The 18,551-nt window shown below is 36.0% G+C and overlaps 1 protein-coding gene across 2 annotated transcripts in view; it reads left to right on the plus strand.

Annotated features, from left to right (window-relative positions):
* PDK1 (pyruvate dehydrogenase kinase 1) overlaps positions 1-18,551 on the plus strand; it is a 45,649-nt gene that overhangs the window by 2,467 nt on the left and 24,631 nt on the right. For both annotated transcript variants that reach the window (XM_082465469.1, XM_082465468.1), the window contains exons 3-8: positions 2,509-2,580; positions 4,604-4,788; positions 5,103-5,198; positions 6,220-6,297; positions 7,787-7,863; positions 9,681-9,779. In XM_082465469.1, the coding sequence (XP_082321595.1) occupies positions 2,509-2,580; positions 4,604-4,788; positions 5,103-5,198; positions 6,220-6,297; positions 7,787-7,863; positions 9,681-9,779 (607 nt within the window). The remainder of the gene's footprint in view (positions 1-2,508; positions 2,581-4,603; positions 4,789-5,102; positions 5,199-6,219; positions 6,298-7,786; positions 7,864-9,680; positions 9,780-18,551) is intronic.

The following is an 18,551-nucleotide window of genomic DNA, read 5'->3' on the forward strand; positions in this document are numbered from 1 at the left end:
CACAGAAATGCAAACACTATATTTAAGATTTGTGTTATTAAATCTGCAGAGATGTTAGTTTATAATGTAATAAAAATATCTACCGTATGTTGATAGTTAGGGATTTATATACATTACTTTTAATCCCTTCAATAACCCTGCCCAGTAGGCATGATTACCTCCATTTTATAGATGAGAAAACTGAGGCACCTACAGATTAAGTCCTTTGCCCAAGGCAGTACCAGTCGTGGTGGAGCTGGGATTCAAACGCAGATTTGTTTGTTTCTACTGCCCCATGCTGTGGTCAGATTAATAAAATGTATTAAAGGGTGTAAATATTTTTTATAAAGTGAATTTATTTTTTTGAAGTATATTTTTATAAATCACAAAAGTTAAAATCTTTATTCTACCATTTAAAAACAATTAGAAGTTATTAGAATTGTGTAGAAACTATGATGTCTCTTTTAAAAAATGACAGTAGAGGTATTAAAAGTGCACACATATGTGGCCACCTGTGTACAGCCTTTCTTGTTAATGTTATTAAAAGTGTTATTCTCTTAAGCACTATACATTTCAAACAAAAGAGTTTGCCAGATTTCAGTCTTAAATGGAAAAAATTGAGCTGCAAGACATTTCCCAATTATGATTCATGGAGATCCTAGCTTTCCTGTTGTAGGCATTATAGTTTTGGGAGAAGCTGATCTAATGTCAGTTTTTTTAAACAAATGAAAGAAGTATGATTGCTACATAAATGATAATCAGATGCCATTTAGTCCAAGAATGTAACAGTTAGAAATGTGGTTTAAGTAAGAGGAGCTCTGATGGAAGGGGGACATACAATTTTCTATGGAGGCTTATTCCTGTTTGTTTTTTTTTTAAATTCATTAAAAGTAGAATATGCTGCATTTTGAAATCTTATCTGTGCCTAACACATTGTAAGTGTTAATAATTTGATGCCAAAAACTCGGCCTCTGTGCACTGGTGCCGAATCAAATCTTGAAGACAAGAGTTTTGGGAGAAGTAGGAAAGAATAACTTATTGCTTTGCCAGGCAAAGGGGGACACAGTGGGCTCATGCCCTGAAAAACTGTGTCCCAACCCAGGGAGATTTGGTGATTACAGCAGTGGTTCAAGGGCAGGGTTTGCTGATAAGGATCAGGATATGTGCAGGGCCTTCAGTCCTTTAATCTGGCCTCAGGTGGTCTCCTGATGAGCTTCCTGAGGTTATCAAACTGTGACCTTCTCTGGATTAAAGAATGCTAACATATTCCATTTGTTGGGGGTTTTAGTTCTGTAAAAAAGCTCAAAGATATTGTTATGTGTATCCCTTGAGGTGGACCCAGGACCCTGCCCCAAGGCTGCACTGTTGTTTCTTGGCTGCTCCTCCCTTGTCTCTGCATCCCCTCCCTTCCCTGATTACCAACTGTTTGGACCTGCCCTTTGGAACTCAGGGAAGGTCGTGGAGGCTGGAGTCTATTCCCTACAAACAAGAAACAGGGGACACGGAAAGGCTTCCATGCCCAGGAGCCCCACAGGGTCCTGCTTGGTTTCAGTATCTCTTGAATAAAGAGCGTAATTGTTCTTGCCAATAAAGAGAAAAGTAAGTGTTAAGTCATAACAGTAGACATCAGAATCACTTGACTTTGGAATGTGTTGGCATGCTGTAAGGCATATTGCTTGTCAGAAACAACTTTCCAAACCAACATGTGGATTTACAGATTTTTAAAACACTTTCATTGCCCCTGGATGCCTGCTAAGTTATGGCAGTTGTAGATCAAGCCAAAGCAGACCTTACACTACTGATGGTCATTGAATGATAGGTGTTTTGGCTCTGGTGCTGCACTGCCACTGTGCTCCTCAGCATGACCTTCAGAGAGTCATTTGGCTTCCCTCATTTTGCTCCTTTACCAGGTGATTTGCTCCTTTGAATTGTTAGGTAAATTAAAAACCTGCATTTTCATGACTTCTGTGTTTTTGTTCAGTTGTTTAAAAGAACCACGTGTTAGATTGTAAACTTTCAATAAACATCTGTTGACTGGACACAAACATCTAAAATTAAGTTTTTAAAGCAGAGGCATTTAAGTTAGACTCTTATACCAAGGTAGGCTGGCCTCCACATTTTACTGAGACTAAGACAAGTTAAGTCATTTGCCCAATATCACATAGCTATTGGTGACAGACTCAGTTCTCATAACAGTCAGTATTTACACTGTAAGGTACAGTGGTAATTTTAAGAAATTTAAAAACTATCTTAGAGTATAGAACTTTAAAAAAAAAAAGAAGTAGGAAATCTTAAAATTCTTAAATCAAATTTAACCTAAGCTTTTAGGAGAAGACATGTACCTTCTTCTAATTATTGTCACGCACTTTGCTTGAATGTGAATGGGTATAAAAATCCTACTTCAACCATAATTTGTTAAGAATTAATTAAAAATTAAGAAATGTTAAAAATGCCTTTTGAACATTGTCACAATATTGAAGTTTCAAAATGTAAAAGAACAGCTTTACGAGGGGTCGATTTGCATTTTAGGTACATCCAGAGTCTTCAGGAGCTTCTTGATTTTAAGGACAAAAGTGCTGAAGATGCTAAAACTATTTATGAGTAAGTACACAGTTTTGACCCTATTCTGAACACAATTTTTATACTGTTTGAACATCGTATAAAAAATGTAAAGGTATTGAGCTTACACCTGCTGTTGGGTCACTTTAGAAAAATTGATTAACTTTTAGTTTCCCACTACTCTAGAACATATGGTGGTATATGTGGCCATACAGGCCAATCAGGTAACATAAGTTCGTAAATTGGGCTAGGCATAAGAAAAGCTTCATGTTCCTCTTAACTCTAGTGTACAGAAAGATACAATTCAAATGTGATGACCAATATGGAAATCTAGATGTGGCCTCAGTGCCACTTGGACGATAGGGGGCTGCTGAGGACTCTTGACCTGGAGAGTGCACGCTTCTAAAGGACAGCCGTCTCAGCTCCGCTGATCATTGCTGAGCAGAAACACTGCCCAGGTCATCTGACCTGTGTGTGTGTGTAAGAAAAACTGCAAGTCTAGTTTTTTTAAAAGTAAAATCTCCTAATTTTGAAAGATTGGAAATTAATTAAATTTTTAACAAACACTGAAGGCCCACAAAAACTTGTCTATGGGTCTCTAGTTTATGACCAGTGGTCTGTGAGACAGTGTAAGTAATGTGACCTGTTTAATGATCAACATACCAGGACTAATAAGCCCCATAGTCCCCTAAGGAAAGTTACCTGCTTATTCCGGTGAATGTTGCTCAGAACTTAAAGACTACCTCTTTTGTTGTCCTCCGAGTGCATTACACAATTTTTTTTTTTACTGTCTTTAAAGGTGATAGCAACATTTCACTTTCTAAACATGATTTTGGTCTGAAAATAACATCAAGAATTTACTCTGTGTCTAGGTATGCAGCATAGTTTACACAGATGATGTCATTTAATCTTTAAAATAACTCTACTGAGGTAATACTGTCTGTGCACAAAGAGGTTAAGTAACATAAGATAGCATTAAGGTCACAGAGATAGCAAATGGATTTGGACCCACTCAGTCTTACTTAAAAGTAAACATTATGCTGTAGAACCTTCTGGGAAAAGTTATTCAGAGCTGAATTTTAAAAAATAAGGTGAGCAGCCAGGCAGAATACTGCTGGTTTGGGTTTTGACAAAAGAGAGAGATGTGAAATAAATGATTAAGGAGGGACTAGAAATGATGAGTTGATTGTTGTTTTTGAGGAGTTTTGTTGTTTGTATTTTGGATTAACAGTTTGGTTTCGAAACTAATTACAAGCTAGGAATTCCAAAAATGTTTTGAGTAGTGAGAGCATCATTGGAATAGGTTAATAGCATTCAAGATGATGACTTTGAATGAGAAAGCACTCGTTTGGAAGTGTAAATTCTTATGGGTATATTACAAGGTGGATTTTGTTACTTCATAACTAAGACTTCTGTCCTCTTTTATTTAGTTCTTTAAATTAACCATGCAATAATGTCTTCTGAATGATAGAAATGGGAAGCCTGGATGGCTTGAAGATTTTTCTTTGAACACAACATTCACCTTTTTTTCTCCCATTTTTTTAAACTCATTGGATGAATGGACTTAGAATTCTTTTCTACTTTTCTAAGTGGCCCTTTCTCTTTTTGAACCTGGGGAATAGTGCCAAAACAGACAGCCTTTATTGGCTCATTCATCTTCATTCCTTACAGAGCATGTGTTCCCTAGAAGCAAGTGCTCTGTCTTCCCTTACGCTGAATGTCCCTGGGTCCATCCTCATAGCAAGTGCTCAGATAATCTTAGTTAATAATGGTTAAAGAAAACCCTTCACATTTGTAGGATTGTGTTTTGTGGCAGCCTTACTTTTAGGAGTTCCAAGAAAATAATTACATCTCACAAGTTCTATTTTGGAGTTTCTTAACATCTTCATAGATGTGGTATATTTTATCATCTGAAATATATTTAAGTAAGTGTAAGAAAACATGCACCAATGCTTCTTTTACTGAATTAGGGCTTCCTTGCCTAGTATAATTGAGTAAACTTAGATTTTAATATCCCATTCACTTGCCAAAATATTTGGCTGTTTTAACAGACAGGTTTGTTTAGCTTTACAGATACTGTGATACGGATCAGGAACCGACACAATGACGTGATTCCCACGATGGCTCAGGGTGTGATTGAATACAAGGAGAGCTTCGGGGTGGATCCTGTCACCAGCCAGAATGTTCAGTACTTTTTGGATCGTTTCTACATGAGTCGCATTTCAATTCGAATGTTACTCAATCAGCACTGTAAGTGTCTGGAAGTCAAGAGAAGAAGCTAAATAAGATGTGTTGGTATATTTTAAATTTATTTAGAAAATTTCCTTTTAGGGAGAACATTTAATTTTACTTTTTCACATATTAAGAAAAGCAAATAGACTGCCGTACAAAGGAGGTTTTTTTAAATTGAGTTTTTATGTTTAACATTATGTAAAATACTATGTTTATGTTTAAGGAAAATACTTGTTCTACTGTTTGCTACCAATTAGAGAAACAGTATTCAAATCTGGACAGGGGCATTAGGTATTTTAGCTTATTTTATTTGTTTTTTTATTTTTTGATAGCTTTATTATTTGGTGGAAAAGGCAAAGGAAGCCTGTCTCATCGAAAACACATTGGAAGCATAAATCCAAACTGCAATGTGGTTGAAGTTATTAAAGGTAAGTACCTTTCTCCTTTCAGAAAAAATGAAAAAATCAAAATTGAGTGTTATTTCTTGCTATTAAAGTAATTATTTATATCATAAGATAAAACGTTAGGAGTGAATGTATGGGTTTGAATATAACTTTATAATGCAAACTGTGCACTATCAATAGGACGAATGTTTTGTTGATACAGTGTTTTGTTAGGCAGAGTGTGGTGATATTATGAGGCTATCTGTTGACTTCAAAATATTTCCTCCTCCCCCCTTTCTAATTCCCTATATTGGAGCCATAATTCATAATAGTTTGGTTTGCATCTTCCCACACTTTTTTGTGTTTGTACCGTGTATACTCGCACACATACATAATTGTTGCTCTTATATTGTTTGTTGTTTTTGGAAAATGGGGTACTTTGTGTATATTTTTCTACAAGTTTACAGACATTGTACCATGTGCAGTACATATGGATATACACCAGGTTATTGAATGGCCGTTACGGATGTATCAGAATGTATTAATCCATCCTCCTATTGATGCCTATTTTGGTTGTTTTAAATTTTCTATCACCAACAGTACTGCAGTGGACATCCTTAGATATGTGCTGACTTTTGCTAGTATTTTAGAAGGCAAGATTCCTAGAATCAAAAATATTTAAAGTGCATTTAAAATTTTGATACCTCCAAAAACGTATCAGTGAATGAGAGTGGCTATTCCCTAAACCCTTACCAACTCTAAATTTTTGTTATCTGTATTGTAAATATTTTCTTCAGCCTTCTGGTTTTCTTTTTACTTTGTTTATGGTGTCTTTTCCCATATAGATATTTTAATTTTTTGTGATCATATCTGTCATTTTTTCCTTTGTGGCCTTTAGGCTTTGTCATGTCGTACTTAAAAAAGACCTTCCCCAAACTAAGACTATTAAAGGCTATTTTTTCTATAGAAAGTTTTAAAATTTCTGTTGTCTATATACTATTGCCATCTTAATGCATGAAACAGACATAAATTTATTTAACGACTTTTTTGTTTTGATTCACACTAGATGGCTATGAAAATGCTAGGCGTCTGTGTGATTTGTATTATATTAACTCTCCCGAACTAGAACTTGAAGAACTAAATGGTAAGCCTGATGCCTTTTCCTTAATGATTAGTGTTATGATTACCAGAGAAGGAATGATAAGAAGAATTTAGATTTGTTTTAATTAAAAGAACTTTTCATCAACTTCTTCATTGGATATGAAAGCTGAGGGAGAGCAAATCGTGTTAAAAAATATATGTATTTATGTGTGTGTGTACATATATATTTTTTTAAATTTAGTTGAATCCTTTCTGAAAGACATTTTGGCTTTTTCTTCCCCATTTTCCTTATTTTTAATTGATAATATTGATTCTTTGCTTATTTTTGATTTTCTGGTTAGTCATAGAAAAAAGTGATGCCGAGAAAATTACATCTGACTTTTATATGTACTTCAATAATGTATGGTTTACCCTTTAAGATTTCTATTTCCTGAGTTGTAAACCCTTTTTTATTGTTGAGGAAGTAAAAAGACTGGAGATGTAAAAGAGGAAAGAAAGATGCTCATCTATATGAGAATCTGATTATTTCTGATGGTCTTCTTTTTACCCTGACTAGTGCCTTTTAGACAAAAGGTTTAGATGCCTTGGAAGGAGATTGATGAGTCTCCCTGTTTTTCCTCGAGGTAGGGTAGTTTGATAGAGGGACAAACATTTCCTAAGTTAAAATCACCCTTAAAGAAGAATAAAATTAAATAGGCTTTACTGAGTTGTATTCTGGACCTTAGAGTGGGAGGGCAGTGGAGGAAGTTGCCCCATTGAAAATAGAATTGCCTGGTTTTCTAAAGCCATATGGTACCATTCAGTAAATAAGAACCACAATGCACAAATGATAGTTTGGGAACCTGAACTGCTGTGGGCAGTTTCCAGATGTACTGTCCATGTTTCCAAGGGACAGTTTATTCAGTGGAGAGTCCAGTTTATTGGCTGAATTAGAATTCTAAGGTATGGAGACTCTTACTCCTTTACTAAAAGTTCTGCTTTACTTATTATCTGCCCTCTACCCCCAGCTGGACTCCTATTAAATGTTTGAATGTAGAATTAGTAGTCCTTGATAAATTGATGCTAGCTCAAAGTTTTTATTCAGATTTATATCCGTTGAAGTGCCTAAAATAAAACAAAACGTTCCACCTGGGTGAAACAATTAAAAAATGGCTTTTTAAAGAAAGAATGTATTTATGTGGGTTGGACCAACTAGATTTTAACACTTCTTTTTGGAAGGTAAAATTCCGACCTTAAGGCTGAGTGTCTTAAACAGACTCACCGTTGTAGACAAGAATGGGAAGATGGGTTGGTAGATCATTATGCAGGATGGCAAGAGTGAGTGCAGGACTCAGGTTGTCACAGTCAGTTATAAATCTGTGTGAGCATTGGGTTCAAACACTGATTCAGTGAAGAACTGGTGTGGCCCTTCTCCCCCAAATAGTACTATCTTCCATAGTAAATGTTTTCTTTTCATCACTACACAATATATTCTTTAAAATGCTCTAAGCACATCTCTCTGTACTTTCATATTTTTCTCTTCTGCTCTGTAGCAAAATCACCAGGACAGCCAATACAAGTGGTTTATGTACCATCCCATCTCTATCACATGGTGTTTGAACTTTTCAAGGTTTGTAAAATAGTATTACATCACCTTTATCAGTCCTTTTCTAAGGTTAGGAATCTGCTTTGAAAGTTTAAATACTGGTACCGCATTTTCCTCAGTTTCATTAAAAGATACCCTTTCATGTTCGGTGTCATGTCACATCACTGGAGATCAGCTGTTTGTCAACACTCACGGGCCCCTCAGTTTAGTGGTAAGCTCAGACCTGGGACTCAGAAAGACCTGGATTTGAATTCCAGTTCTGCCACATAGTATGTGTGTGACCTTGGGCAAGTCACTCAACCTTTCTGAGCCTCAGTTTTCTCCTCTGTAAAACAAGGATAATACTATCTAGGTTATTATGAAGAGAATAACATACTAAATTCGAATACAATGGCAGCACACTATACGTGCTCAATAAAGTTTTATTTATATTTTTACAAAACAAAGTATTTAGAAGAATGATTCTCAACTTTCACCTGTAAAGGACCAGTCCCACTGTTACATGCATTTTTTTTTTTGAGAAAGTCATTTATATTGACTTACAGGACTTCTGCTGTTATTTGTGCTCTTTACAACAAATTTTGAAAACTAAATACAATTATGCTAATAATATTGGGAGTACATTTTTTCTCATCAACACACCAATGACACTTGCTGGTAGACAGGAAAGTGAGTAATGAGGAGTGGTACAGGTCCACGTGGCTGAAAATGACACCCCAAATCAAGCCTGTAGTCTCTCTCAGTGTGGTTACCATGTCTTCAGCCAAGAGCCTGTGGAAGAGAGAAGAGGTGGCTTTCAGCCTGATCATGAAAAAGAAAAATACAGTGAAACACAGAAAAACTGGTTGACTGTCTTAGAATAGCAAAGACTGAAGAATGTTCTTGGTTCTAAGACAGCAAGAACGTATCGAATATCTTAACAAAAATCTTTCTGCCAAAGTGGTTAAATGAATAAACGATTGGCACTTCAAGGATTAAAAGTAACTTTTTTCCTTGAAATTGCAGTCACATAAAGATCTTGTTCCCCATGATGCTTAATAAAAGAAATATTACCATATTATGTAACAGATTTTATATTATGTCAATGATAATGGCTTCTGTCTGAAACCTGATCTTAAATGGCCTTTGGTAGAGATGACAGAATCTCCTCCTCAGGGGACTCAATCCTGATTGGTGTTCCAGGGCCACACACTCTTATTTCCAAGTTCAGTCCTGTCTTTTGCCTTTTAAACTGTATCTAGTCTTAGCAGTTCCTACTCCAATGCTACATGTCATGTTATCGCTTAGTGCTTACGATATGTTGGCACTGTGTACCCTGTATCCTTTAGAAATTGGTCAAAACAGTTTTACAGTGTAAATACCCTAGTTTCAAACTAGTGGTAACTTGGATTCATTTCTACATCATAATAAGACTTGCTATTAATACTAAATGAAAAAATTGTTTTTTCTTAAAGCAATTTATGACAATTAAAATGGTTCTTTAAAATGGAGATGAAACTGTTTTCAAAAAACAAGGTTTGCCCATTATCTACCAAATTATAAAAATATTTGGGTAGAATTTTCTGCTTTCATGTAAAACTAGTTAAAAGTGTCGAGAAGTCTGGTTTTGGAAAATATGCAGAATTTAGTTGGGATCTTTAAATATCTACCAAGTCCTTCAAAACTGACTTATTTTTTTAAAAGTAATTCTTTAAATATGGTTATAAGAATTATGATTCTCTGGCATATTTCCATTGAATTAAATTTTTAGAGAAATTTCAAGTAGTGCATATGTACTTGAAAATTGTAATTAGTTTCTCTCTGTAAAGTTGCACGTTTAATGTAACCCTTATGTATTTCAGAATGCAATGAGAGCAACGATGGAGCATCACGCCGACAAAGGTGTTTACCCGCCTATTCAAGTCCACGTCACACTGGGTAATGAGGATTTGACTGTGAAGGTAAATGCTGTTCTTTATTTTTTTAAATTGATGTACAGGCATGCACATATTTTCTAGAAGACAATTTATTCTTAGGAGAAAGGAATTCTGTAACTAATTGATAATGAGCTTCATTTATCTGGCAGGTTATGTAATATTCCCTTGAGTCTGTTTCTATTCTGGTCCTTTATCCAGATGATTCAAGTTAAAGTAAATCCTGGAGACAGACAGTTTAGCAGAATCATGAATGTCCACTTTGGTATCTACTTGGATAAGTAAAATCTAAAATATTTGGGTATTTGTTGTGTTATGTAGATAGTACATAATTTTTCATTTTTAAATAATGCTTGTTATCTACTTTTGTTTCATTTGATTTTCATAGCAAATTTTAGTTAAGAGCAAAGGTAATTTTATTCTCAATTTTACAGATATGAAACTAGACACAGTGATTAGCTCATTATTAGATGGCCAATAAATGACACAGGACATGAAATCAGTCTTTTGACCTGAGTGCCAGGCCTTCTCTACTACATTTTTCAGATAGTCCAGTTTCTTAGAGTATGATGATGTTTCTCTCTTTAAAATAGTCATTTTAAATTTTGTATTAAATTAATAAATGAAGAGCGTATAAAAATCAAATATGTCAGGTCCTTGCCATTTGTAGGTTACTACTCAGAGATAGTCTTTTAGTTATTTCTTCTTTTATTTAGCTAGTTTAAAGTAGTATTCTAATATTGCTATTTCTGAAATTAGAAAATTTTAAATAGCTAACATCAGCTTTCAGTTATAGTAGCTGAGAAGTTAGCTCTCTTAGAGCATCTCCCCTCTTTCTCCTCCCCCAGCCTCAATTGCCATTTTCCTAGCATTTAAGTTCATACGTGGAATTATAGACTAAAAATAATCATCTTGCAGAACTTTTGAAGGCATCTACTGTTCCTTTTTTTCTTAAGTATACAATTCAGTGGTTTTTAGTTTATTCACAAGGTTGTACAACCATACCACTGTCTAATTTCAGAACATTTTCATCACTCCCAAGAAAAACTCAATGTTCGTTAGCAGTCACTCCCCATTTCCCCCTCTCCCCAGCCTTTGGCAACCACTAATCCACTTTCTGTGAATGGATTTCCCTGTTTTGGACATCTCATAAAAATGCAGTCATACAATATGTGTTCTTTTGTGACTGACTTCTTTCACTTAGTATAAATGTTATAGCATGTATCCATTCCTTTTTATGGCTGAATAATATTATGTTGAATGGGTATAAACATATTTTGCTTATTCATTCATCAGTTGATGGACATCTGGGTTGTTTCCATTTTTTGGTTTTTATGAATAATGCTGCCATTTGTATACAAGTCTTCGTGTGAACATTGGTTTTCAGTTCGCTTATGAATATACCTACGAGTTGAATTGCTTATAGGTAACTCTGTTTAACTTTTGAGGAATGCCAAACTCTTTTCCAAAGTGACTGTACCATTTTACATTTCCATCAGTAATGAATGAAAGTTCCAATTTTTCCACATCCTTGCCAACATTTGTTATTGTCAGTCTTTTTGATTATAGCCATTCTAATGGGTGTAAGTGATATATATCCTCTTTGAAAAAATGTCAATTAAGATCCTTTGCTCAGTTTTTAAGTGGGTTGTCTTTTTATTGTTGAGCTATAAGAGTTCTATTTATTTATCTTCTATCGTAGATACTAGTCCCTAATGAGATATATGATTTGCCAGTGTTCTCCCATTCTGTGGCTTATCTTTTCACTTTCATCATAGTGTTCTTTGGAACACAAAGGTCTTAATTTTGAAGAATTGCAGTTATTCTATTTTTTTTTTTATTGCTTGTGCTTTCAGTGTCACATCTAAGAAGAAACCATTGCCTAATCCAAAATCACAAAAATTTATGCCTTTGTTTCTTTCTAAGAGTTTTATAGTTTTAGTTCTTATGTTTAGGTCTTTGATCTAATTTTGAGTTAATTTTTATAAATGGTTTGAGGTAGGGATCCAGTTTCATTCTTTTGCACGTAGATATCCAGTTGTCCCAGTACCATTCGTGAAAAGACTATTCTTTCTCCATTGAATTTTCATGTCATCCTGGTCAAAAATCAATTGCTTGTAAATGTATAGGTTTATTTCTAGAGTCTCAATTCTATTCCATTGGTCTATATATCTCTCCTTAAGCACATTTTGATTATTATTGTTTTGTTGTAAGTTTTGAAATTGGCAAACGTGAGTCCTCAAACTTTGTTCTTCTCTTTCAAGGTTGTTTTGACTATTGTGGGTTCAATGCATTTTCATAAGAATTTTAGTATCAGCATGTCAATTTCTGCAAAAAACACCAGCTTGAATTTTTATGGGGATCATGTTCAGTGTTTTAGATCAATTAAGTCTTCCAGTTCATGAACAACAGGATGTCTTTCCATTTATTTAGATCTCTTTAATTTCTTTCATCAATGTTTTGTGATTTTCAGTGTACAAGTCTAACACTTATTTTGTTAAGTTTATTCTTAATTATTTTATTCTTTTGGGGGCTATTGTAAATGGAATTGTTTTCTTAATTTCATTTTTGGATTGTACATTGCCAGTGTATAGGAATATAATCGATTTTTGTGTACTGATCTTGTATCCTGCAACCTTGACAAACTCATTTATTAGTTCTCATAATTTTTTTGTGAACGCCTTAGGATTTTCTATAGACAAGATCATGTCATCTGTAAATAGAAATAATTTTACTTCTTCCTTTCCAATCTGTTTTTTTTTCCTTGCCTAATTGTGTGGCTAGAACCTCCAGTACAATGTTGAATACAACTGGTGTCCTTTTCTTTTTACTTATCTTGGGAAAGCTTTCAGTCTTTTTTTTTTTTTTTTTACTTTTATATGATGAACTGTTTTTTTTTAATTAATTTATTTTTGTCTGCATTGTGTCTTCTTTGCTGCGCACGGGCTTTCTCTAGTTGCAGTGAGTGGGGGCTATTCTTTGTTACAGTGTGCAGGCTTCTCATTGAGGTGGCTTCTCTTGTTGCGGAGCACAGGCTCTAGGTGTGCGGGCTTCAGTAGTTACGGCACGTGGGCTCAGTAGTTGTGGCTCGCGGGCTCTAGAGCGCAGGCTCAGTAGTTGTGGTACACAGGCCCAGCTGCTCCGCGGCATGTGGGATCCTCCTGGACCACGGCTTGAACCTGTGTCCGCTGCATTGGCAGGCGGATTCTTAACCACCGCACAACCAGGGAAGCCCCAGAGTTCAGTTATTAAGTGTATATATGTTTATAATTTTATATCTTCTTGATGTGTTGACCTTCTATCATTGTAAAATGTCCTTCTTTGTCTCTATTAACAATTTTTGACCTAAAGTGTATTTTATCCAATATTAGTATAAACATCCCAGCTCTCTTTTGGTTTCTATTTTCATGGTGTATATTTTTCCAGACTTTTTTACTTTGAACCCCTGTTTGTGTCTTTGAATCTAAAACATGTCTCTTGTAAACAGTATATGGTTTGATCATTTTTTTTAATCCATCCTGCCAATGTCCACCTTTTAATTGGAGTGTTCAAGCCAGTTACATTTAACATAATTATTGTTAATGTAGAATTTACATTTGCCATTTTGTCATTTTTTTCTATATATCTTGTGTCTTTCTTGATCCTTTATTTCACCATTACTGCTGCTTTTTTTGTTAAAATGATACTTTTTAGTTTATCATTTTAATTTCCTTCTTGTTTTTTTAAAATTATATTTCTTTGAGTTATTTTCTTAGTGGTTGTCCTGAGATTATAATTAATATTTATTTATAACAATCTAGTTCAGATTATATACCAACTTAATTTCAATAGTATACACAGACTTTGATCCAGTATAGGTCTGTTCCCTCCCTCTCCCCATCCTTTGTGGTGTTATTGTCATATACATATATATATCTTTATACATTGTATGCCCATCTACACAGATTTATAATTATCGCTCTGTGCAGTTGTCTTTTAAATACTACAGGAGAGAAAAGTTCTGAACAAAAAAATACACTTAAACAATCCTTTATAATTATCTATGTGGTTACCTTTCCTGGTGCTCTTTAGTTATTCATGTGGATTTGATTTACTGTCTATTGTTCTTTATTTTAGGCAGAAGGATTCCCTTTAGTATTTCTTGATAGGGGAGGTCTACCAATGATGAACTCAGTTTTTGCTTATCTGAGAATGTCTCAATTTCTCCTTCATTTTTGAAGGATAATTTTACTGGCTATGGAATTCTTGGTTGATAGTCTTTTTCTTTCTGTATTCATTTCTTTGAATATGTTAATCCTACTGCCTTTTGGCCTTCAGGGTTTCTGATGAGAAACCAGCTGTTAATCTTATTAGAATCCTTTGTGTGTGATGAGTCTCTTTTCTTGCTGCTTTTAAGACTCTTTCTTCTTGGCTTTTGACAGTTTGATTGTAATCTGTCCAGGTATGGATCTCTTTGAGTTTATTATACTTGGAATTTGAAGAGCTTCATCTTTTTCATCAAAATTAGGAAGTTTCAGCTATTATTTCTTCAAATATTCTTTTGTCCCTTTCTCTCTTTCTTCCTGGAGTTCCCAATATGTGCATGTCAGTACACTTGATGGAGTCCCCCAGGTGTTTTTGATGCTTTGTTCTTTTTTTTCCTTTTTTTTTCTGTTTCTCAGATGGGATGATTTCAGTTGACCTGTCATCACTATTGATTATTCCTTCTTACAAGTGTTTAAGTCTGCTGTTGAGCCCTCCTAGTGATTTTTTTTTTTGTTTTGGTTATTATACTTCTCAACTCCAGAATTTCTATTTAGTTCTCTTACATAATTTCTATATTTTTTATTGCTATTCTTTATTTGGTGAGACATCATCCTCATACTTTACTTCTTTAGAAATAATTTCCTTTAGTTCTGTGAACATATTTAAAATAGCTGATTTGAAGTCTTTGTTTAGTAAATTTGAGTTTCCTCAGGTAGAGTCTCTATTGATTCCTTTTTTACCCTTGTGTATAGAACACACTTTCTTCCTTCTTTGTATATCTTATAATTTCTGTTGAAAATTAGACATTTAAAATAATATGGAGACCTTCAAGATGGCAGAGGAGATAACACGTGGAGCTCACCTTCCTCCCCACAAATACATCAGAAATACATCTACATGTGGAACAACTCCTAAAGAACACCTACTGAATGCTGGCAGAAGACCTCAGACTTCCCAAAAGGCAAGAAACTCCCCACATACCCGGGTAGGTCAAAAGAAAAAAGAAAAAACAGACAAAAGAATAGGGACAGGACCTGCACCTTGGGGAGGGAGCTGTGAAGGAGGAAAAGCTTCCATACACTAGGAAGCCCCTTCAATGGCGGAGACAGGGGGTGGCGGGCGGGGGGAGCGTCAAAGCCACGGAGGAGAGCGCAGCAATAGGGGTGCAGAGGGCAAAGCGGAGAGATTCCCGCACAGAGGTTTGGTGTTGACCAGCACTCACCAGCCTGAGGGGCTTGTCTGCTCACCTGCCGGGGCGAGTGGGGGCTGGGAGCTGAGGCTCAGGCTTCGGAGGTGAGACCCCAGGGAGAGCACTGGGGTTGGCTGCGTGAACACAGCCTGAAGGGGGTTAGTGTGCCACAGCTAGCCGGGAGGGAGTCCGGGAAAAAGTCTGGAACTGCCTAAGAGGCGAGAGACCATTGTTTCGGGGTGTGTGAGGAGAGGGGATTCAGAGCACTGCCTAAACGAGCTCCAGAGACGGGCGCGAGCCGCAGCTACCAGCGCGGACACCAGAGACGGGCATGAAACGCTAAGGCTGCTCCTGCAGCCACCAAGAAGCCTGTGTGCAAGCACAGGTCACTATGAACACCTCCCTTCCCAGGAGCCTGTGCAGCCCGCCACTGCCAGGGTCCCGTGATCCAGGGACAACTTCCCCGGGAGAACATACGGCGCACCTCAGGCTGTTGCAATGTCATGCTAGCCTCTGCTGCTGCAGGCTCGCCCTGCGTTTCGTACCCCTCTCTCTCCACCAGCCTGAGTGAGCCAGAGCCCCTTAATCAGCTGCTACTTTAACCCTGTCCTGTCTGAGCAAAGAACAGACACCCTCAGGTGACCTACATGCAGAGGCAGGGCCAAATCCAAAGCTGAACCCCAGGAGTTGTGCAAACAAAGAAGAGAAAGGGAGCAGAATAAAGAAAAAAGAATGAAAAGAATGGAGGACACTCTCAGAGACCTCTGGGACAACATTAAGTGCACCAATATTCGAATTATAGTGGTTGCAGAAGAAAAAGAGAAAAAGAAACGGACTGAGAAAATATTTGAAGAGATTATAGTTGAAAACTTTTCTAATATGGGAAAGGAAATAGTCAAGTCCAGGAAGTGCAGAGTCTCATACAGGATAAATCCAAGGAGAAACATGCCAAGACACATATCAAACTATCAAAAATTAAATACAAAGAAAATATATTAAAAGCAGCAATGGAAAAGCAACAAATAACATACAAGGGAATCCCCATAAGGTTAACAGCTGATCTTTCAGCAGAAACTCTGCAAGCCAGAAGGGAGTGGCAGGACATATTTAAAGTGATGAAAGGGAAAAACCTACAACCAAGATTATTCTACCCTGCAAGGATCTCATTGAGATTTGATGGAGAAATTAAAAGTGTTACAGACAAGCAAGAGCTAAGAGAATTCAGCACCACCAAACCAGCTTTACAACAAATGCTAAAGGAACTTCTTTAGGCAGGAAACACAAGAGAAGGAAAAGACCTACAAAAACAAACCCAAAACAATTAAGAAAATGGTAATAGGAACATACATATCAATAATTACCTTAAATGTAAATGGATTAAATGCTTCAACCAAAAAACATAGACTGGCTGAATGGATACAAAAACAAGACCCGTATATATGCTGTCTACAAGAGACCCACTTCAGACCTGGGGACACATACAGACTGAAAGTGAGGGCATGGAAAAGATATTCCATGCAAATGGAAATCACAGGAAAGCTGGAGTAGCAATTTTCATATCAGACAAAATAGATTTTAAAATAAAGACTATTATAAGAGACAAAGAAGGACACTACATAATGGTCAGGGGATCAATCCAAGAAGAAGATATAACAACTGTAAACATTTATGCACCCAACATAGGAGCACCTCAATACATAAGGCAAATGGTAATGGCCATAAAAGGGGAAATCAACATTAACACAGTCATAGTAGGGGGCTTTAACACCCCACTTTCACCAATGGACAGGTCATCCAAAACGAAAATAAATAAGGAAACACAAGCTTTAAATGATACATTAAACAAGATGGACTTAATTGATATTTATATGACATTCCATCCAAAAACAACAGAATACACTTTCTTCTCAAGTGTTCATGGAACATTCTCCAGGATAGACCATATCTTGGGTCACAAATCAAGCCTTGGTAAATTTAAGAAAATTGAAATCATATCAAGTATCTTTTCCGACCACAACGCTATGAGACTAGATATCAATTACAGGAAAAAATCTGTAAAAAATACGAACACATGGAGGCTAAACAATACACTGCTAAATAACCAAGATATCGCTGAAGAAATCAAAGAGGAAATCAAAAAATACCTAGAGACAAATGACAATGAAAACATGATGACCCAAAACCTATGGGATGCAGCAAAAGCAGTTCTAAGAGGGAAGTTTATAGCAATACAATCCTACCTCAAGAAACAAGAAACATCTCAAATAAACAACCTAACCTTAACACCTAAAGCAATTAGAGAAAGAAGAACAAAAAACCCCCAAAGTTAGCAGAAGGAAAGAAATCATAAAGATCAGATCAGAAATAAATGAAAAAGAAATAAAGGAAACGATAGCAAAGATCAATAAAACTAAAAGCTGGTTCTTTGAGAAGATAAACAAAATTGATAAACCATTAGCCAGAGTCATCAAGAAAAAAAGGGAGAAGACTCTAATAGAATTAGAAATGAAAAAGGAGAAGTAACAACTGACACTGCAGAAATACAAAGGGTCATGAGAGATAACTACAGGCAACTATATGCCAATAAAATGGACAACCTGGAAGAAATGGACACGTTCTTAGAAAAGTGCAACCTTCCAAGACTGAACCAAGAAGAAACAGAAAATATAAACGGACCAATCACAAGCACTGAAACTGAGACTGTGATTAAAAATCTTCCAGCAAACAAAAGCTGAGGACCAGATGGCTTCACGGGTGAATTCTATCAAACATTTAGAGAAGAGCTAACACCTATCCTTCTCAACTCTTCCAAAATGTAGCAGAGGGAGGAACACTCCCAAACTCATTGTACGAGGCCACCATCACCCTGATAGCAAAACCAGACAAAGATGCCACAAAGAAAGAAAACTACAAGCCAATATCACTGATGAACATAGATGCAAAAATTCTCAACAAAATACTAGCAAACAAAATCCAACAGCACATTAAAAGGATCATACACCATGATCAAGTGGGGTTTACCCCAGGAATGCAAGGATTCTTCAATATATGCAAATCAATCAACGTGATACACCATATTAACAAACTGAAAGATAAAAACCATATGATCATCTCAATAGATGCAGAAAAAGCTTTCAACAAAATTCAACACCCATTTATGATAAAAATCCTCCGGAACGTAGGCATAGAGGGAACTTACCTCAACATAATAAAGGCTATGTATGACAAACCCACAGTGAACATCGTTCTCAGTGGTGAAAAACTGAAACCATTTCCTCTAAGATCAGGAACAAGACAAGGATGTCCACTCTCACCACTGTTATTTTACAAAGTTCTGGAAGTTTTAGCCACAGTAATAGAGAAGA

The sequence above is a fragment of the Balaenoptera physalus genome (assembly GCF_965194825.1).
Source record: "Balaenoptera physalus genome assembly, chromosome: 6".
Classification (NCBI taxonomy): Eukaryota; Metazoa; Chordata; class Mammalia; order Artiodactyla; family Balaenopteridae; genus Balaenoptera; species Balaenoptera physalus.